General features: G+C 33.2%; 2 protein-coding genes and 1 non-coding gene across 4 annotated transcripts; 1 reads left to right on the top strand and 2 right to left on the bottom strand.

Annotated features, from left to right (window-relative positions):
• The first annotated feature begins 3,245 nt into the window (after positions 1-3,245).
• Positions 3,246-3,356, top strand: LOC140885797 (small nucleolar RNA R71). The gene has a single exon (XR_012151213.1). It is a non-coding gene; the product is annotated as a small nucleolar RNA R71 (small nucleolar RNA).
• Positions 3,357-9,989: 6,633 nt separating this feature from the next.
• On the bottom strand, positions 9,990-10,944 carry LOC140878312 (protein TRANSPARENT TESTA 1). Its single transcript, XM_073281915.1, has 2 exons — positions 10,573-10,944; positions 9,990-10,395 (listed from the first exon to the last, which is right to left on the bottom strand). Exons 1-2 carry the CDS (start codon positions 10,942-10,944, stop codon positions 9,994-9,996), a joined length of 774 nt encoding a protein of 257 aa, XP_073138016.1. The 3' UTR covers positions 9,990-9,993.
• Positions 10,945-12,276: 1,332 nt separating this feature from the next.
• LOC140879945 (cryptochrome-1) lies at positions 12,277-17,351 on the bottom strand. Of its 2 annotated transcripts, XM_073283938.1 has the most exons (5): positions 16,655-17,349; positions 15,761-15,979; positions 14,006-14,712; positions 13,091-13,893; positions 12,277-12,552 (listed from the first exon to the last, which is right to left on the bottom strand). In XM_073283938.1, exons 1-5 carry the CDS (start codon positions 16,965-16,967, stop codon positions 12,549-12,551), a joined length of 2,046 nt encoding a protein of 681 aa, XP_073140039.1. In that variant the 5' UTR covers positions 16,968-17,349; the 3' UTR covers positions 12,277-12,548. The 2 variants fall into 2 exon arrangements, with proteins under 2 accessions (XP_073140039.1, XP_073140040.1); XM_073283939.1 differs by lacking the exon at positions 12,277-12,552 and having other exon boundaries at positions 13,087-13,893; positions 16,655-17,351.
• Positions 17,352-18,954: the final 1,603 nt, after the last annotated feature.

The raw sequence follows: 18,954 nt of genomic DNA, 5'->3' as shown, positions 1-18,954 counted from the left end.
ATCTTATTAATCTCGGCTTAGCATCTTGTTTATTTGATAAATATTTTATGGCAGAATGATCAGTGTAAACAATAGTAGTAGAACCAATTAAATAGGATCGAAATTTATCTAATGCAAACACTACTGAAAGTAATTCTTTTTCAGTTGTTGAATAATTGATTTGAGCACTATTTAAGGTTCTACTTGCATAATAGATCACATAAGGTTTACCTTCTTTTCTTTGTCCTAACACGGCTCCTACAGCATAATCACTTGCATCACACATTAATTCAAATGGTAAAGACCAATCAGGAGGTTGTAAAATAGGTGATGTAGTTAAAAGATTAATTATTTTTTTAAAAGCAGTTTCACATTCTTGAGTCCATTCAAATTGTGCATCTTTTGTTAAAAGATTTGAAATTGGTTTCGATATTATGCTAAAATTTTTTATAAATCTTCTATAAAATCCCGCATGACCCAAAAATGATCGAATTTCTTTGATCGTGTTTGGTGATGGTAAATTAGCAATAACATCAACCTTAGCTTTATCAACTTCAATTTCTTTTTCAGATATGACATGCCCTAACACAATTCCGGATTTAACCATGTAGTGACATTTTTCCCAATTTAAAACAAGATTTTTTTCTTCACATCTTTTTAAAACTTCTTCCAAATTTTTAAGACAGTTTTCAAATGAGTTTCCAAAAACAGTTATATCATCCATAAAAACTTCCACAAATTCTTCAATCATGTCACTAAAAATACTTAGCATGCATCTTTGAAAAGTAGCCGGGGCATTACATAAACCAAATGGCATTCTTTTAAAAGCAAAAGTTCCGAACGGACAAGTGAAAGTAGTTTTTTCTTGATCTTCTAATGATATTGGTATTTGATAATACCCCGAATACCCATCAAGAAAACAATAATAAGGATTACCTGCCACTTTCTCTAAAATTTGATCTAAAAATGGTAACGAAAAGTGATCTTTTCTAGTTGCATCATTTAATTTTCTATAATCAATGCACATACGCCAACTAGATGGAATCCTAGCTTGTAATAATTCTCCCTTTTCATTTTTTATAACAGTGATGCCTGATTTTTTTGGTACTACTTGTGTTGGACTTACCCATTTACTATCCGAGATTGGATAAATAATTCCGGCATCTAATAGTTTTAAAACTTCATTTTTAACAACTTCTTTCATGTGTGGATTTAATCTTCTTTGTGGTTGTTGATATGTTTTAGCATTTTCTTCCAAGTGAATTCTATGTGTGCAGATTAAAGGATTTATACCTTTTATATCTTGCAAAGTCCATCCAATTGCATTTTTGTGTTTTTTAAGTAGTGTTATTACATCTTCTTCTTGTTTTGGTAAGAGGGTAGAAGATATTACAATAGGATATGTTTGATTTTCACCAAGAAAAGCATATTTTAGTTCTATAGGCAAGGGTTTTAATTCAAGTTTTGGATGATCATTTTCTTTTACTTCTTCAAGTTCATTAATTTCTTCAAATAACTTTGATTTAAAAACATTTTTTGAATCAAAACTTTCCACTAAACAAACTTCAGATTGTTGATTTAAGTTTTCTTGGTGTATATTTTCTTCCACAATTGTTTCTATTGCATTATCATCTTCATCTTCATTAATACTTGGTTGTTTACATAAATTGAACACATTAAGTTCTAAAGTCATATTTCCAAAAGACAATTTCATTATTCCATTTCGAAAATTAATTAAAGCATTTGAAGTTGCTAGAAATGGACGTCCCAATATTACTGGAATTTCGTTATGTACTTCTATTGGTTGTGTATCCAAGACAATAAAATCCACAGGATATATGAATTTATCGACTTGAACTAACACATCTTCTACGATACCTCTAGGTATTTTGATTGACCTATCGGCTAGTAAAAGAGTAACAGATGTAGGTTTTAAATCTCCCAACTTAAGCTTTTCATAAACTGAATAAGGAATTAAATTCACACTTGCTCCCAAATCTAACAAAGCTTTTTTAATTTTATTTTTTCCAATAATACATGAAATTGTTGGACAACCGGGATCTTTATATTTCAAGGTAGAATTATTTTGAATAATAGAGCTTACTTGCTCCGTTAAGAATGCTTTCTTCTTTACATGCAATTGTCTTTTCACAGTACATAAATCTTTTAAAAACTTTGCATAAGAAGGCACTTGTTTAATAGCATCTAATAATGGAATATTTATTTTTACTTGTTTAAAAACTTCATAAATATCAGAATCATTTTTTTGTTTTTTATTATTTACTAATGCATGAGGAAAAGGAACATGTTTATTTATTTTATCATCAATTTTCTTATTTTTAGGACTCAAAGCATCATCTTTCTCAAAAGTATCAGGATTTGAATCCTTACTCTTTGAGTTTAATTGATCTTTGTTTTCATCACTATATGGATCATTAACTATTTTACCACTTCTAAGAGTAATAACAGATTTTACTTGATCAAATTTTTCTTGATTTTGATTTTTAGGATTAGGTTGTGGTTGAGATGGAAATTTTCCTTTTTCATGAATATTAAGTGCAGATGCAAATTTTGCAAGAGTTTCTTTCAAATCATTCATAGATTGAATGTTTTGAATATTGATAGACTCTTGCTTTTGAATGTATGCATGAATTTCATCTTCAAAATTTTTTCTTGGAGGTGGGATATAAGGAGCATAACCTTGATGACTTTGGTTATTTTGAAAAGGTTGTTGTGAAGGTTGTGCATTATTATCGTTCCTCCAACTAAAATTGGGATGATTTCTCCAACCAGGATTGTATGTTTGTGAAAAAGGATCTAATGTTGGTTTTTTAAAATTGTTAACATAATTGGCTTGTTCATGGAGACATTCTTTAAATGAAGGCAAAGTAGGACAATTTTTTGTAAGATGATCATGTGTGTCACATATATGACAAACAATTTCTTGAACACTTTTTAATTGATCACTCTTTTTCATTTCTAATGACTCGATTTTTCTTGCTAAAGATGCAAGTTTAGCTTGAATATCTACATCATCTTTAAGATGATAAATACCACCCCCATTTGTTGAATTATTGGTTTTACTTGGTGGTTCAATTGAGCCTATATTATCCCAATTTTGAGCATTTTCTGCTAATGACTCCAAATATTCCATAGCTTCATTTGGGTTTTTATCTTCAAAAGTTCCATTACACATGAATTCTATCATTTGCCTATCTTTAGGTATTAAACCTTCATAAAAGTGAGAAATTATTCTCCATATTTCAAAACCATGATGTGGGCATGTATTAAGTAACTCTTTATATCTATCCCAACATTGATAAAATGTTTCCCCTTGTTTTTGAGAAAAAGTTGTAATTTGTCTTTTAAAAGAGTTTGTTCTATGGGAAGGAAAAAACTTTTTTAGAAATTGTTGTTACATTTCTTCCCATGATCTTATTGAACTTGATCTCAAATTTTGCAACCATGTTTTAGCTTTATCTTTTAAGGAAAAAGGGAAAAGCTTTAATCGAACAGTATCCATGCTACAATTTTGATCATTATAAGTGTTGCAAACCTTCTCAAATTCTCTTAAATGCAAATATGGATTTTCAGAATCTAAGCCATGAAAATTTGGTAAAAGTTGAATGACTTGTGGCTTAAAATTGAAATTAGATGCATCAGGAGGAAAAACTAAACAAGATGGTGTACTAGTTCTTATTGGATTCATATGGTGCCTAAGTGTTCTTGGTTGTTGATGTTCTTGATGATGATTATTATTATTATTATCATCTTGATTATTAGAATTATCGTCCATGTTTAAAATATTTTCAGTTACTCGAACAAGTCTACCACTTTGTTTACGACTCCAAACAATCATACAATTAAAAACAACATACTATTTACATAATAACAAAATTAAACTTAATTTATACCTCCCCGGCAACGGCGCCAAAAACTTGCTACAACTTAAATTGTAATTCACCCAAGTGTAGGTTGTCTGCAAGTAATATACTCGTGAGTACGAGATCGATCCACGGAGAGGATGTTGTAAGTTTAATTTTAGCAATAATATATTATAGATGAAAATATTATTATAAAACTTCAAATACACAAATTATAAAATTGTCAAGGTTTCAAAGGTTCATTGTTGGTTTAATTAAGATTGCTAAATAAAAATAAATAAAAGAAACTAAAATAAAAATAAACATAAAAGAACAATGAAATATTTAAACAAGTATATCATATAATATAGTTCCCACTATATTAATATCAGATTAACCGATATTTAATACATGGTACCCATAATATATATAGATGAATAAATATAAACATAAAAAGAACAATTAAATATTTAAACAAGTATATCATATAATATAGTTCCCACTATATTAATATCCACCGATATTTAATACATGGTACCCATAATATATATAAATGCATAAATATAAATTGACATAAAAGTAAATGTTAGATCAAATCACAATATTTTATTTAGAACAACCGGCAGAGCCACGCTATCGTCTAAATAAAATATATGACTTTATGTTAGATGCGATAAAGTAAATGTTAGTTGCGGAAAAGTAAAAGTTAGATGCGAGAAAATAAATGTTAGTTGCGGAAAAGTAAATGTTAGTTGCGATAAAGTAAAAGTTAGATGCGATAAAGTAAATGTTAGTTCAAATCACAATATATTATTTAGAACAACCGACAGTGTCACGCTATCGTCTAAATAATATATATGACTTTATTATAAATAGATACATATATTTATAGTATATAATTATTGTAGTAATTATTGTATCATATTTGACAACAAATCAAGGTAACCACATTCAAGGTACCAAGCATTTGATGTAAATAGATAACAACAAATCATCCAAAATTATACCTACAAATAAAGATCAATTAGTAAAAATAAAAATAGAAAAGAAAAGAATATACAAAATATAGACAATCTTACTTGACCAACAATGAAACCTTTTCACCTTGACATAAAAAGATTTAGCTTTCCATGAACATGAAACTCAAGAATAAAGATAAAAGAAATTTCATACTTGAACTTGAGAAACTTGCACACTCAAACTTTTATTCTCACACACACAATATTTATTTTACAAATGAAGAATTCTCTACACTCTTGCACACTACAAAGCTTATACAACACATCTATTTATAGGCCAAATGAGAGGAAGAGTCCAAGGCTCATTAAATGTGAAATAGTAAAGTTGGTGGGTGCTTGTCTCCTTGAATGTCAATACCATGACCCAACTTTAATTGGCATGTTTGATGCCTTAGACCACCGATTCAGCCTTTATTTTCAACATAGAACACGTAGGATATTTTGTGTAGATGTGTTTGGACAACTCATTCACCCCTTTTGGATAAAATATGAAATACTTATGATATTTTTACTCCAAGCTGGTCATAGTAAAAGTAAATCTATCTCCATTTTGATGTTTTATTATTTTGATCATCTTAATGAAGTTTTTGGAATTTCTTGTCTTCTACAAAGTTGAAGATGCCTCTTTTGTGATTCTACAGGTTTTGAGATTACTCCATTATGACCACTGTAGCTTGAGTAATTTTATTTTTACCAAACCTGCGCAAACCGTAAAATACAACATTTTAGTAAAACATTTAAATATAAACACATAACACTAAAATAATACAACTTCATAATTTTAATTAAACTTAAATTTTAAAACACACTTTTTAACATATAAATAATTACAAATTTTAAGTTTCATCACCAGTGACGAATGGTGGGCAGCAGTCCTTACCAAGATCACCCCAGATGGAGAAATACCATGCAGATACTGTAGCGATCTTTTTTCAGAATCAGAGACCATCAGATGGCATATCAACGAGAAGCAATTTTATGCAGTTAAAAGGGCTTTCGAAAAATAGCCATTATTTTTACTTGCTAAAAAATTCACACTCAAGATTGATAACACCCAGCTTTCCTAAGAAATAAGATTTAATCTAAACCTGAGAAAGCTAGGTTATTAAGATGGCAAGCATTATGTCAAAATTATATTTTTGATATTGTTATTATTAAATCTTATGAAAATATTCTTGCAGATTTCTTAACAAGAGATGGAAGGCAGTGACGTGGATTCCATCATGAAAATGCAGAGGCATCTCAGGGAACACCTTGGGTTGCTTCAAACCGAGTTCAACCAGTTAGCCATTAATGCTGAAATGGCCGGCAGGTTACAACAAGCTGATCAGATCAAAGTATCTAATCGAATTACAGGATGTATGCAGGCTCAAACACAACTTTGGGCTGCTATTCAAGGGCCAATTGTGAAGACTATAGAGAAACCATTGGTTTCTCATAAAAAAGATATGCTAAAACCACTGATTTTATAAAAACAAGAAATACAACCACCAGTTGTGAAACAAGATGTTGAGGGATCTAAAACTCAAGAAACAAGTGTGAATCTATCATCAGCCTTTGATGATTTGGATGAAAGAACAATTGATGAGGATAACTCATCAAGTCAACCCTCCGTCTCTGGGGTAAAAGAGGAAGAGATCAATCTTAGGCCCAACACAGACAAGGGCAAATTTAAGATCGATACTAATCCAACTATTATTTCTTCATTTCAGGTTTATCAACAGAGGTGGGAGAAATTAAGTACAAGAAGTGAAATTAACCCTAACACTTGCAGGGTTGATGTAGCAGGGATATATCCAAGGGTTTGGCTAAAAAACAATGTCAATCCTAAGGATGTAAAGCTCTGGTATGAATTTGGGGCTTTGGCCTCAGTTTATACAACGTCACCAAGCTTTTCGGAGATATCACAGTTACCAAAATGGATTCAGGAAGCAGTCCAAGAAACATGGGCAAATAACGACCATTTGTTCAGAGGAGATGTGCTTGAATTATATTTTTTTAGTGCAGCTCCAGAACCAACCGGGAAAGGATCACACAAGCCCTTTCATTTCATCAAGCTGAGGAGACCTGACATGAATAATAAAAAATTCATCAAGGATCCCCTATCTGAAAAAATACCATTAGTGTCCACTTTTAGAGAAGATGAAATTTCAACTAGAAGGGCATGGGGTATTTGGGTTTGTCTCACCGAGATGGACAAGGTCAAGTTTTCGTTCAAATTTTATCAGAATTCGATGAACGGATCATTCCTATTAAACACAATGACAGGAAAAACTACGGCTTTTGCGGAAGAACTCTTCGAAAAGAAGATAAACTTTTTGTGGAACAACAAGCTGCCGGGGGAGTAAAGAGACTCGCCGAAAATTTTGTAACATGGCTCATATCGGAAGATGGTCAGAAAACATCTGCCCAGAGTGTCCAAACCAGAAGGAGCCAGAATTCGGAAAAAACTTCAGACCCCGAACGGGTCGAAAAAAATTTTCCGAGACAAGCAAAGGTGGACAGGGACCACCAAAGATGCATTTTTTCATAGGACCACTGCAAAAGAAGAAGATGCCCCGACAACAATAAAAAAAGCATGTGAGGAAGATAGAGCCAAAAGAAAAAGGACAGCATGTGACTCCTCCACCAAAAGATGCCATCAATAATGGTATAACAGGACAATGTGGATAACGGGTGACTCATTCACTAGCTAAAGATGCCATTAATAATGGCATAAAAGGACAAGACAAAATAGCTGTAAGATTCCCTGAAGTTTCTCGTTGAAACGAGTGGAACCTCAGCTATAAATACAAGCGTTTAAGGAAGCTGAAGAAATCGAGCATTCCCTTCAGTTTTCTTACAAATAAATTGTTGTAATATTTCTCTTTCTATTGTAATAAGTTTTCTGTTTATGTATTTCAAGAACAAAGCTACTATGAGTAGCTAAACAAGTTGTCTTCTCCTCTTCAAATGAGTTGATTTATGTAATAATATTATGTCTGAATAATTTTTCTAAAGTCTCTTGTTCTTTCATGCTCATATTTTATAATTAAATTCATATACCATATGCCTTAAGGTAAAAAACGAATTAAGGCTGTGTTGGGTGTCGTTGAAGGAGTTTGTGCAGAAACCATCTGTTGTGACTGCGTGGTTGGAGTGTGAGGAGCACTTCGTAAAACTCGGCAGGTATGACCCGACGACACTATTGTCAAAGAGGTATTTGAATTTAATTCATCTTACGGAAGCATGTTGGACTCTAATCCAGAGTATATCGGCTGGAAACCTTGCGTAACCGATAGTTCTGCTTGGCCTGAACGGGTTCGATAGGTAAAACAATGCCACATACAAAGGATTAAATGCTAAACACTTTGTTAAGACAAATTTGAGGACCACTAGGGAGTTGAAACAAAGAAATTTGAGTATAAGGAGTTAAGAGAAAGAAATGTTTGAGTTTGGGGATTTTAAAATAATTTGTCCTTATATTAAAATCAAATACCTCTAAAAATAAATATTATATTATTAATTATATACACAAGTGATATTTGTATATTATATTATATTATACATATATTTATATTTTATTATATGTTGCCGCTAGGTACTATAAATGTCTCCATGTGCTTCGAATCATGAATGTATGATTTATTTATTTATTACTGGGGTCGGGGTTTTGAATCCAATTGCAGATGGCCTTTACAAAATATATATATATATATATATATATATATATATATATATATATAATAATAATAATAATAATAAATTTAACGAGCCCATGGAATGGAATTTTTTTTAAATAAGTAAATTTGTTTCCATTTAGCTTAATTTTATCTCAATCAAACAACATTACTATTATATATATATATATATATATATATATATATATAATAAATTTAACGAGCCCATGGAATGGATTTTTTTTTAAATAAGTAAATTTGTTTCCATTTAGCTTAATTTTATCTCAATCAAACAACATTACTATTATTATGTAATATGATCATGCAAATAGTCGATCGGTATGTTCAACTTTAAATTACAAAACAATTAATCCACTAAATTGCCAAAAAAATCATATTGAAATCAAATAATTTTAAAAAAATATTATATTATATTTACACAACATATTATATTACGTTATACATAGCGTGTGTACTTTGGCACTAGTATTGTAATATCCTAATATCTCCATGTGCAGTGAATGCATCAATCGACGAATATTTTAAGCTTAATTAATTTCTACTGGGGTCGGGGTTTTGAATCCAATTGCAGATGGGCCTGACAAAAAGTAATGCAAACGGGCCCATTGTTTAATAAACTTGGATTTTTTTTATAAAAAAAAAAAAAAAAAGAAGTAAAATTATTTCTATTTAATTTAATTAACTTATATGTCAATCAAATTAGTTAGCATGGAAATACATCCCAGATTTGCTTTCGCTTTGCTCTTTCACAAACCAACTGTCCAGTGTCCATCAAAACCAAACATAGGTCACTTAGATAAATGAATATATATATTTTTTGACGAATGATAAATGAATATTAATTTGTCTGGAGATGTGTTTAATCGAGAAAAATGTTCAAGAACCCTGAAATATAACCATTTTTTCAATTTTATATTTATTTTTAAATTTCTTAAAAAGGAAAAAAAAACAATTATTTTACTATTGCATCTAAACATCTTCTAATTTTAGGTTAAAATCAATTTAAGTTTTTTTTTTGGTTTATTGAATGAAGAAATTTTTAAAAATATAATTTGTAGTCTGTATATATATCCAGTACGTAATATCATCTAGCGAAAAATTGGGCTTATAAAGTGTTTTGCTGAGCCATAGTTTCTAGACACGTGGAAACCAACCCAAAATACGATTCAAACAAGTTTGCAAGTGCATTTCATTTTCATATGTACATAAATTTATGAAATAATATTGACTAATTAATTGGTTTCGATCGGTCATTATTTTCTTACACTAGTAGGAATTAACAATAAGCATCACTGTTTGTCTGAATTTTTTACGTTAAATATATTTCAGAACTTTTAAAAATTAATACTCATGATGAGCAAGAACTTATAAACCTTGAAGTTACAAATATTTGTAACGTATTATGGCATCCACAATCAATTTCTAAGCATGCAGCGGTTCAGATTCGATTTTTCATATAGGTTCTTCATCAAAAGTGGGAGGAAAATTAGAGGGGGCATGACCAGAACCAAAGGAGGCGACATGATCTTTGAGTGATCTTTTGTGCTTGAAGTCGGAACCGCAGAGGCAGAGCCAGCGTTTGCCGCAGTTCTTCTCGTGAGTTCTCCAGTCTCCTTTGACGGCCAGACGCTTGCCACATTTCCGGCATGAAAAACGCTTGGTCCCATGTTTTCTCTTGTGGTGTGTTTGTAAAGTCCTGAAATCCTTGAGGGGTTTGGCTCTGGGGTGGTTTATGTTGTTCTTGCATCCTTCTCTGTAGCAGTAGCATGGGATGCCTAACATGGCTCTTGGTTGGGTCCCTTTCAACGAGTTTGGGCCTCGCCGATATTCCGACCCATGTCCCCACATGTGCATCTGCATGCAGCACAGACATATATATATATATATATATATATATAAATCTTGACACAAAAGAGTACCGGATGCAATATTATAAGTTTGAGCTACATATATAATATATAACGTATTCATGCATGCATATTAATTGTGATGTGTATGAGCTAGGGTACTATATATATGATATATGTGCACCTGGAGATTGTTGTAGCGATTGAAGGTTTTTTTGCATATTTGGCAAGAAAAATGAGTGAAACCCACCGAGATTTGTTCAGGTGTAGGTATCCAGTATTGGCTAACTAGCTCTACAGAACTTATATCCTTAATATCATGACCAACATCAGCAACACTACTTGAGTCCAAGAATCCAGTACCGGCGCAGTTGGGAAGGCCTATTTGCAAGGCAAATGCAGCATCTTCTTTAGCACAACCATCGGAAGCGTTTTTCGGGTGCGATTTCTCTTGGGAAATCGATGGTTTGTTTGGGAAGAAGTTGAATTGTTCGATATCTTTGGAGGAAACTAGAGAACAAGATGGGCTAAATGAAATACCACCTGAACCCTCCATGCTTATGATCAGTGCATATGTTTGCTTTGTGTGTCAAGGTCTTCTTATATATATATATATATAACTAGTATTACTATATTAACCTTCATCGAAAAATAGTCACACCATCTAATTGCGTGTGATGTCCATAGTCTATATCAAATATATATAAACTCGAGCTCGAAAAATACAAAAAGAAAATGAATTTGAAACATCAAATTAAACTCTTGATCAACTCAAGCTAATTGTCATCCGATAGATCTAGGACTCGAGCTCGAGCTCGGTCGAGTTCATCGCGTCCAATCAACTCAGACTTGCAAGTTGCAACCCTGATTTGCAACAAGAAATCTAGGATTTGATTATTTAGTGAATTTTAGGTAGATTGATGAAAAGGATTTTATGTGAGACAACTGTCACATCCCATTATATATATGTATCTCGGGAAAGTGAGGCAAGAAAAGAAATTTAATGGGTGAATAGGTTGGTTGAGCGAAAGCAACCTCAGTTGAGGCGGTCACAGTTAATATGTGCTGTTGGTGTAGAATATCTGATTTTGGGTATGAAATAATGAGTGTGGCCCATGCATTCCATTTCTTGGACGAGGCACAAATCAGTGACTTTGAAATTTATGGGAGTGAATTAATATTGTCCAGTTCAAATTCTTGCCTCTTTTAGGACACAAGGGTATGCTGGACAGCCTCAGCTATGCCCCCAACTGGAAAAGTCGTGCATGGGCTCGCACCAGGTTCATTTCATTTATGTTTCTTCTCCTAGGTACGTTTTTCAATTTCAGTGCTGAATCATTGCTATTTTATTAACTAATATTAAACTGATGATAATTAAATTATTTACCTTTGTTATGTGCACAAGTACTGTTACCAACCAAAAGGAAAATATTTACAACTTACTTTGTAAAAACTAAGGATGGTTCTCCGTGATATGAATTTTAGATTCGAGTTACTAACATATGTGGATCATCGAAAAAAATATTGTAAAAAAAAAAAAAAAAAAAAGAATGAAGCTACGTGAAGAAATATTGCAGGGAAGCACGATACAGTCCCAAGATATCAAACACAGTCACACAGAGGCTCATTCTTTCCTTTCTACAATCTTTTTAACTTTCTCGATCTACCAGCTCAAAAATTTCAGTGAAGGTCCATGTAAAACTACAATGGATGGAGGAATTCTGAAGTAGAAACACAAGAATCACACGCTTTTGAATTGCGTTGAGAATCAGTTAAAGCGCCATCAACAAACCAACCTTACAAGCAGGTCTTCAGGCGCATGTATAATTTCGAATAAAATAAAAGCATCAGCTTCAGCTGCCGATATATAGAATTTGAAGCATACAAGTAGGCACAAACATGCATTTATTAAAAACAAAAAAGCTCCAAATCCCGTCACTGAATTCCAGCTATAGTGATGGCCAAACACATACTGTACAGAAAAACCGTAAAAATTGTACAACAGGACAGCAAGCGATTTATACAGATGAACCACTCCATTTGAATACAAAAAATGTGGACGCCGATGGATTGTTGATCGAAACAGACGTGCCATACAGGTGCTGGTTTCATCTTGCAGTTTCTACTCCATGTCCAGCTCACTAATATACTGCCTTCAGATTATCTGGTAGCAAGTGAAACAATGAAAATCAAGGAATTTGAACACCAGGAGCTGAAGGCAATTGCCATTAATGATAGAAGCGTAGTTTCATCTTTGCTCAAGAACAAATGGTTATTATCAATTATCATGACTTTTTTTTTTTTTTTTCCTGTTGACAGATTTAAATATAAAGAGAAGCCATCGAATCAATAAATAGCAACTACTTTTATGATAAAAGACTTCTAGATTTTAGCAAAAAAAAAAAACAATAAAAACCCGATCACTTGATCCTTTCAAAATGGAGCTCAATGCAAGCACAAAGAAATTGGGATTTTGATCATGAGTGTAACAATCTTGTCCCAAGCCAATTTACTGGCAGAGTATATATATAAGAATACACGACTCATCAAGCAACTCTGGTCGACTCTTTTCATGAAGTGAGCACGGACCTGAGTGACAACCGATGAGCACAGAGCAGTGGTAGTTATAATATGCACGATAACATTCCGCTTCAAAACTAAAGTTGCAGTAACAACACTTGAAACTCAAATGGTCTACTTACCCAGTTTGATAAAGCCTCCTCCGGCTTATTAGCTGGTGAGATTGTGGGTGCCTTTGCGAGTAAGACGAACCATTTCCAATACCACTGTCCTCAGCAGCAAATGGGTCCGAGTAAGTTGAACTTGAGGGAGACCAAACCGGTACTAGACCTCCATCTCTTTCTCTTCTACCGACACTGGATGATTCTGCAGTAGACTCTTCAGAATTCCTCCGACCTGCTCTGTTAAATTGTAGAAAACCAGTGTTGGGTCTAACTGTTTCTGTAGTAACCCGTCCAAATGCATCTCTTCTCGGTTCCTCTGCCATATCTACATTTGATGGCACCTCGGCTCTACTCTCATCTGCTGAAATTCGAATATCAATAGACGTCTCTTCGTCTTCCACCCTGACGAAAGAAGAAGTGATGCTTGGGACCATTTGATCCTCGTATTGTCGAATATTTGTATTTATATGGTTGTTTCGAATTGGTTCGTTATCCATTTCCATTTCTACTTCTGTTTCTTGAGGAAACGCTATAGGGGTTGATTCAGATGAGTCTCCGAGTCCCTCTTCCAATCCATTACCGGCTCTTGAAGCTGCTTCATTTCGCCACATCTGTGACACTGCTTCCTGTAACCTGGCTTTCGCATCATCAATTTCAACAATTGGTAAAGGATAATTGGAACCAAGCTCGATTCCAGCCGCTTGAAGAACAGATTCTGGTGCATTCCAAGGGTGGTGTATCCATTCGGTTGGCAATCTAGCAAGTTCAGGAAGCCATCGCCGAACATACTCACCGTTTGGGTCAAACTTGTAACCCTCAAACTGTGAAATGATAATATATGTAAGATTAAATACACCATTATTGAGAATTTGGAGAAAACGGTAGCATAAAACATGAAAAATCAAAGATAATACATAGTAAATCAACCAACACCTGTGGGTTGTCAATGCGATCAAGCTGACGACCATCTGGAAGAGTCCCTGATATATACTGCCAACCAAGGGCATCACTTTCAAGATCCGCATCCAAAAGGGTATCCCAGAAGTACTTCATTCCCCATCTCCACGGCAGCTGCAGGACCTTTACAAAGAAACTTGAAACCACCACTCGTATCCGATCATGCAGCCAGCCACTGGCCCACAGTTCTCTCATACCAGCATCCACCAAAGGATAACCGGTTCGGCCTTGTCTCCATGCCTTAAAGTAACCCTCATCCACTACCCAAGGGAAAAATTTAAGGTGCCCAAGTAACGGCCTTTCATGGCTGTACGGATGGTTGAAACTCATGTATCTCGAATATTCTCTGAGGCCAATACTCTTAAGAAATAAGTTGACACTATCTTCACCAGCCCTGTTCCCATCATTGGCCCATAGAACTTGCTTGCTGCGAACTAAATGGAAGACCTTCCGTACACTGACTTCGCCAAAATGTAAGTGAGGAGAGAGGAACGAGGTGGTAGCACTATCCGCTTTCCTTCGGTTCTTTGAGTACTCTATGAGTGGTCCGTTAATGAAAGAGGTGAGAGCCTTATCAGCGTTGCTCCAGCCAGGAGACCAAGCTCGAGCAAGAAGTGCATTACTTCCTTTCTCGGACTCATCTTCAAATACTAAAGGGTCCGAAGCACATTTTGCAATGTCAACTAGCAAAGAGCAAGCATAAATTTCAATGCAAATTCAAAGAGAGAGTTAACCAGAAACTGAGGGTCACATGATCAAGCACTACAACATATGAAAAAAGAAAGGAAAACAGAGATACATATCAAAACCGAAAGGTGAAAACCAGGATGACGTTCACCAAATACTCTTTCGCAGTAGCAAGTTTCACAAGAAACCTAATCCACCAAGTGTCAATGTTTTCGTATTCAACTACTGTTCTTATTCATATTGATAAGTTGTATGAGAAGATAGAGAAGAAGGTCAATGTCTTAAGAAGCCCGTATAAGTAAACAATCACTCACATGATAACTCATTGTTGCAGTAGAATTTTATGGCTGAATTGGGTTTAGAATCAGCCAGATATTAAATGAGTCGAAGATTTTTAACATTGCTACAGAATGAATTGCAAATTCAACCAGGAACACTAATATCTTTTTCCCTGATGAAGGGAACACTAATGTAAGAGCAAAACAAAAGACAGATAATTCAAATAGCTGCTTGAATATATCTCCTTTACGAAGGGTAGGGTCATGCTGATATAGTTACCATCATGACACAAGTATTAAGATATTGTGGTACTAGCACACATTTGTCTGGTTAATTTTAATCCTGCTTCCTCTTCCAAAACACATTTATTGGACAAAAATCAGTGAATCCTTGGTATAATTTCCAAATATCAGAACACAAAAATCAACTACGATATATTGAAATTGCCAGAAATTGATGAGCATGGGTGATAATATGCTAATATATACAGTAAATTCAGAAAGCATTATCAAAAACCAACATTATTAGCACTTGTAGTGAAAGAGGTTGGATGTCAGCTGTATTCAATTAACATTTGGCTCTTGAAACTAAATGATATCCTTTTCAACACTATTTACATTACTGTGTTACCAAACATAATGCCATTATAAGCAATATCACCGCAAAATTTTGATGAAGTGCACAAAAGGACTAGAAATTAGTAGAGTCAATAAGATTGAACACGGTGAGAATCATAATTGTCAAAACATGAGAAGCCCCTATTACCAGAAATGATTCTTTTGGGTGGGAGAAGTGGAGCATCGGGATCACGTGGCATGCTAAGGCATCTTTCCCAAAATCCTGCAAAAGTTGAGAATGGTAGGCCTTCCTGATCAAGTACCTCCCAAGGTTCGTACAGCAAGTCCGCGTTAAAGGAGCGAACAGCCACTCCTTGGGCCGTCAAAACTTCCTTTGCTCGGTGATCCCGAACCAACGATATAGGATCTAAAATGATAATAAACCACATAAATGCATAACTCCAGCGGTAGCAGAGCTAAAAATCTTATTGAGGGAGGGGGGGGAGGGGGGGGGGGGGGGGGGAAAAAAATGAAATATAAAAATTTGAGGGGGAAATATGGTCTCATGTAAAATGACTTCTTTTCTAACCAGCTATTGCCTTTGAAAGATAAAAGCTATAGCTTTAAGACAACAAGATAGTCCATTTCTACAGATGGAAAGAAGAAAAGAACACACTAAAACACTATCCCACTTCTCTCTCCAAAAAAGAAAACAGTTGGATTCAAATTGCATTATGCTTACTCGAGTATTGTCACTAATACAAAAGTCAACTTCTTTCCAAAAGAATGGGCTATTTTAAAATAAAATTGAATGTGATAAGTATTACTGCAGAGTCTAAAGAAATCATGGCATTTATGTTCATATTGCAGTATGATATGGGCCAAAAAGAGAAGAGCAACGAAGGTTAAAAGCCATTATAAAATTCTTTACCACTATTAAATTACTAAACAATATCAGTTTCAGTAACGATAAACATCAATAAAATATGCTAAAAGTAAAGTACAATGAACTGACAAAATCCCAAGTGCCGCCTTTAAAGTATAATATGAAAACTAACAGAAAATTAATATAAAACTCTACACAAGGAGAAGGAAACCTGACCATATAAATGGTTGAAAAGGATCTGAGTAGCTCCAGTGGATTTAACAATTTCGAGGAGAGAAGAAACACTATCTGTAGATCTCTTGGTGAGAAGACTAGTGCCTAGACGTTTCAAAGAAATATCGAGATGTGCTAAACTCTGCTTCAGCCACCATCTTGAAACCCTTCCAGGATAATAAGGCCCTTCCTCTTCAGGTGCCCATATAAATACAGCAATCACTGCTCCAGCCCTCACTCCAGCAGCTAATGCTGGATTATCTTCCACTCTTAGATCCCTCCTGAACCATACTATACTGCACCTACCTCCTGACATGCCCAATAAATTTTCAAGAAAACACACACAAACACACACACACACACAAAGAAATTACTTTTCTTCTATATACTTCATAATTCTTCTCTTCTTGCAGTTGGGATGCTAATCAATCTTGACACCTGTTGATTTTGCTATTCTTTTCGGCAATCGAGACTCAAGAGAATAGACCATGAACCCAAAGAACTGATCTTTAACTTTCTTTGTCACATAAATTGCATATGAGTGCGTGGAAGAATTTAATTCTCTGTGAATCTTGATGGCCTAAAGTGAATAATAGTATGGAAAAAAAAATGGGCACTCAGCAATAGCAAAAAGGAAAGAAACCTTTGAGAGAGAAACAGGGAGTGATGGTGATTGGTTAAGGTTGTGGGGTTGCAAGATAACTGCCGGCCAAATTGCAGCCACAACTTTTAAGTTTTTCGAGATTTTTATTTTCTTTGGATCTTGGTTTCTTATCCGATGCAAAAAACAAAAATACCATCAAGCCCATCTAGCGCCTTCGCCAATCGTTCCAAGATGACGGGCTGGAATTTTTGGTAAAGCTTAGCTCGCTTCACTGCACTTGGGATTCTACGCATTCAATTTGAGCATTTATAAATTACTAATTATAATTAGTTTTTAAATCTCGAGCACTTTTTATTTTATAGGTTTCTTAGGTTAGGAGTATGTAGGTTGAGTTGAAGAGTTGGAAACATGATAAGTTAATAGCCATGTGAGATTTTTTTACGATCTCGTGATTTAGGGTAGTATTGTATAAATGAATTTATTTCTTTATTTGTCCTTAATATATAGTTTGGTTTCTATATATATAGCAATAGTATCATTTTTCTGAGTTTTACTAATATACTTATATTCTTTAAGTCTTCGAAAATATACAACAGTTTTTTGAATGAACTAACTATAGATAATAAGAAGTTTGTATGTAAATTTTGTTTTCTCAAATGTTTTCTTAATATGTGTAAAGAAACAAACATGCCTACATATTGGGAACGAATAATTATATTTTATAAATTTTAGAACTTCTCAAAGAGTTTAAAAACTTATATTATAATTTCTTCCATTTTATTTAAATATCAAGCTCTCAAATAAAACTTAAAAATTCGAATAAGATAAGCAGTTGTAGAATATTGAAGAAACAATGAAGAGAAAATAGAAAAATATCAAATAATATGAAAACGTATAAAATTTCTAGCAAAATTTGATTTGAAAATATTTAAAACATAAGCATTGGGAATACTTTTAATAATATTTATATGGACTTAGAAATAAAGTTCCATAATCTCAAATTATTAATTAATTATCTCATAAATCTAAGAAGTTTATTTACATATATTATAATATTTTTTTCAAAAAAAAATTTATAAAGTGAGGGAAAATTGGGAATAAACACCTTGAGGACAAACTAGCTACTATTTGTAATAATTATCAACCCTGGTGAAGAAAAACTCGGTGTTTCTAGGACTGGAACACCTTTAGGACAAACTAGCTACTATTTGTAAATGGTTTAATAATAATAATAATAATAATAATAATAATAATAATAATAATAATAATAATAATAATAATAATAATAATAATAATAATAATAATAATAATAATAATAATAATAATAATAATAATAATAAAAATAATAATAAATTATTATTTTTTTTTATGATTTTATTGAAGATGTTCTTTATTTATGTATTTTTTTAAAATCGAAATCAAATGGATATTTTCATATAAACCGAATCAAAACACTATTGATTTCAATTTAAACGGCTGGTTAAACAACAATTTTTTCGCTTATATATTATCAATAAATTTTAAACCAGGTTTGACCCAATTACGAAATTTAACATATTTTCTTCAATTATATATGCTTATAATAAAATAAAAAATATCGAGTATATATAACATATGATTATAAGAGCATATCTGTTACATAAATTCATAAAAATACAGATACTACGTACGTGCAAGAAGAATCTTTAGTATAGAAACT

Source organism: Henckelia pumila, chromosome 2 (genome assembly GCF_033568475.1).
Source record: "Henckelia pumila isolate YLH828 chromosome 2, ASM3356847v2, whole genome shotgun sequence".
Taxonomy (NCBI): Eukaryota; Viridiplantae; Streptophyta; class Magnoliopsida; order Lamiales; family Gesneriaceae; genus Henckelia; species Henckelia pumila.
The sequence above is the reverse complement of the archived record's forward strand: the minus strand, read 5'-3'. Positions and strand labels throughout refer to the sequence as shown.

Bases quoted from the DNA above. Each gene is read 5' to 3' on its own strand.
- LOC140878312 (XM_073281915.1), bottom strand. From the start codon at position 10,944: ATGGAGGGTTCAGGTGGTATTTCATTTAGCCCATCTTGTTCTCTAGTT. The intron at 10,396-10,572 runs GTGCACATATAT...TGCTGCATGCAG, and splicing joins ATCGCTACAACAATCTCCAG to ATGCACATGTGGGGACATGG.
- LOC140879945 (XM_073283939.1), bottom strand. From the start codon at position 16,967: ATGTCAGGAGGTAGGTGCAGTATAGTATGGTTCAGGAGGGATCTAAGA. The intron at 15,980-16,654 runs GTCAGGTTTCCT...TTATCATTTTAG, and splicing joins CCTTTTCAACCATTTATATG to ATCCTATATCGTTGGTTCGG. The intron at 13,894-14,005 runs GTGTTGGTTGAT...ATCATTTCACAG, and splicing joins ATCGCATTGACAACCCACAG to TTTGAGGGTTACAAGTTTGA.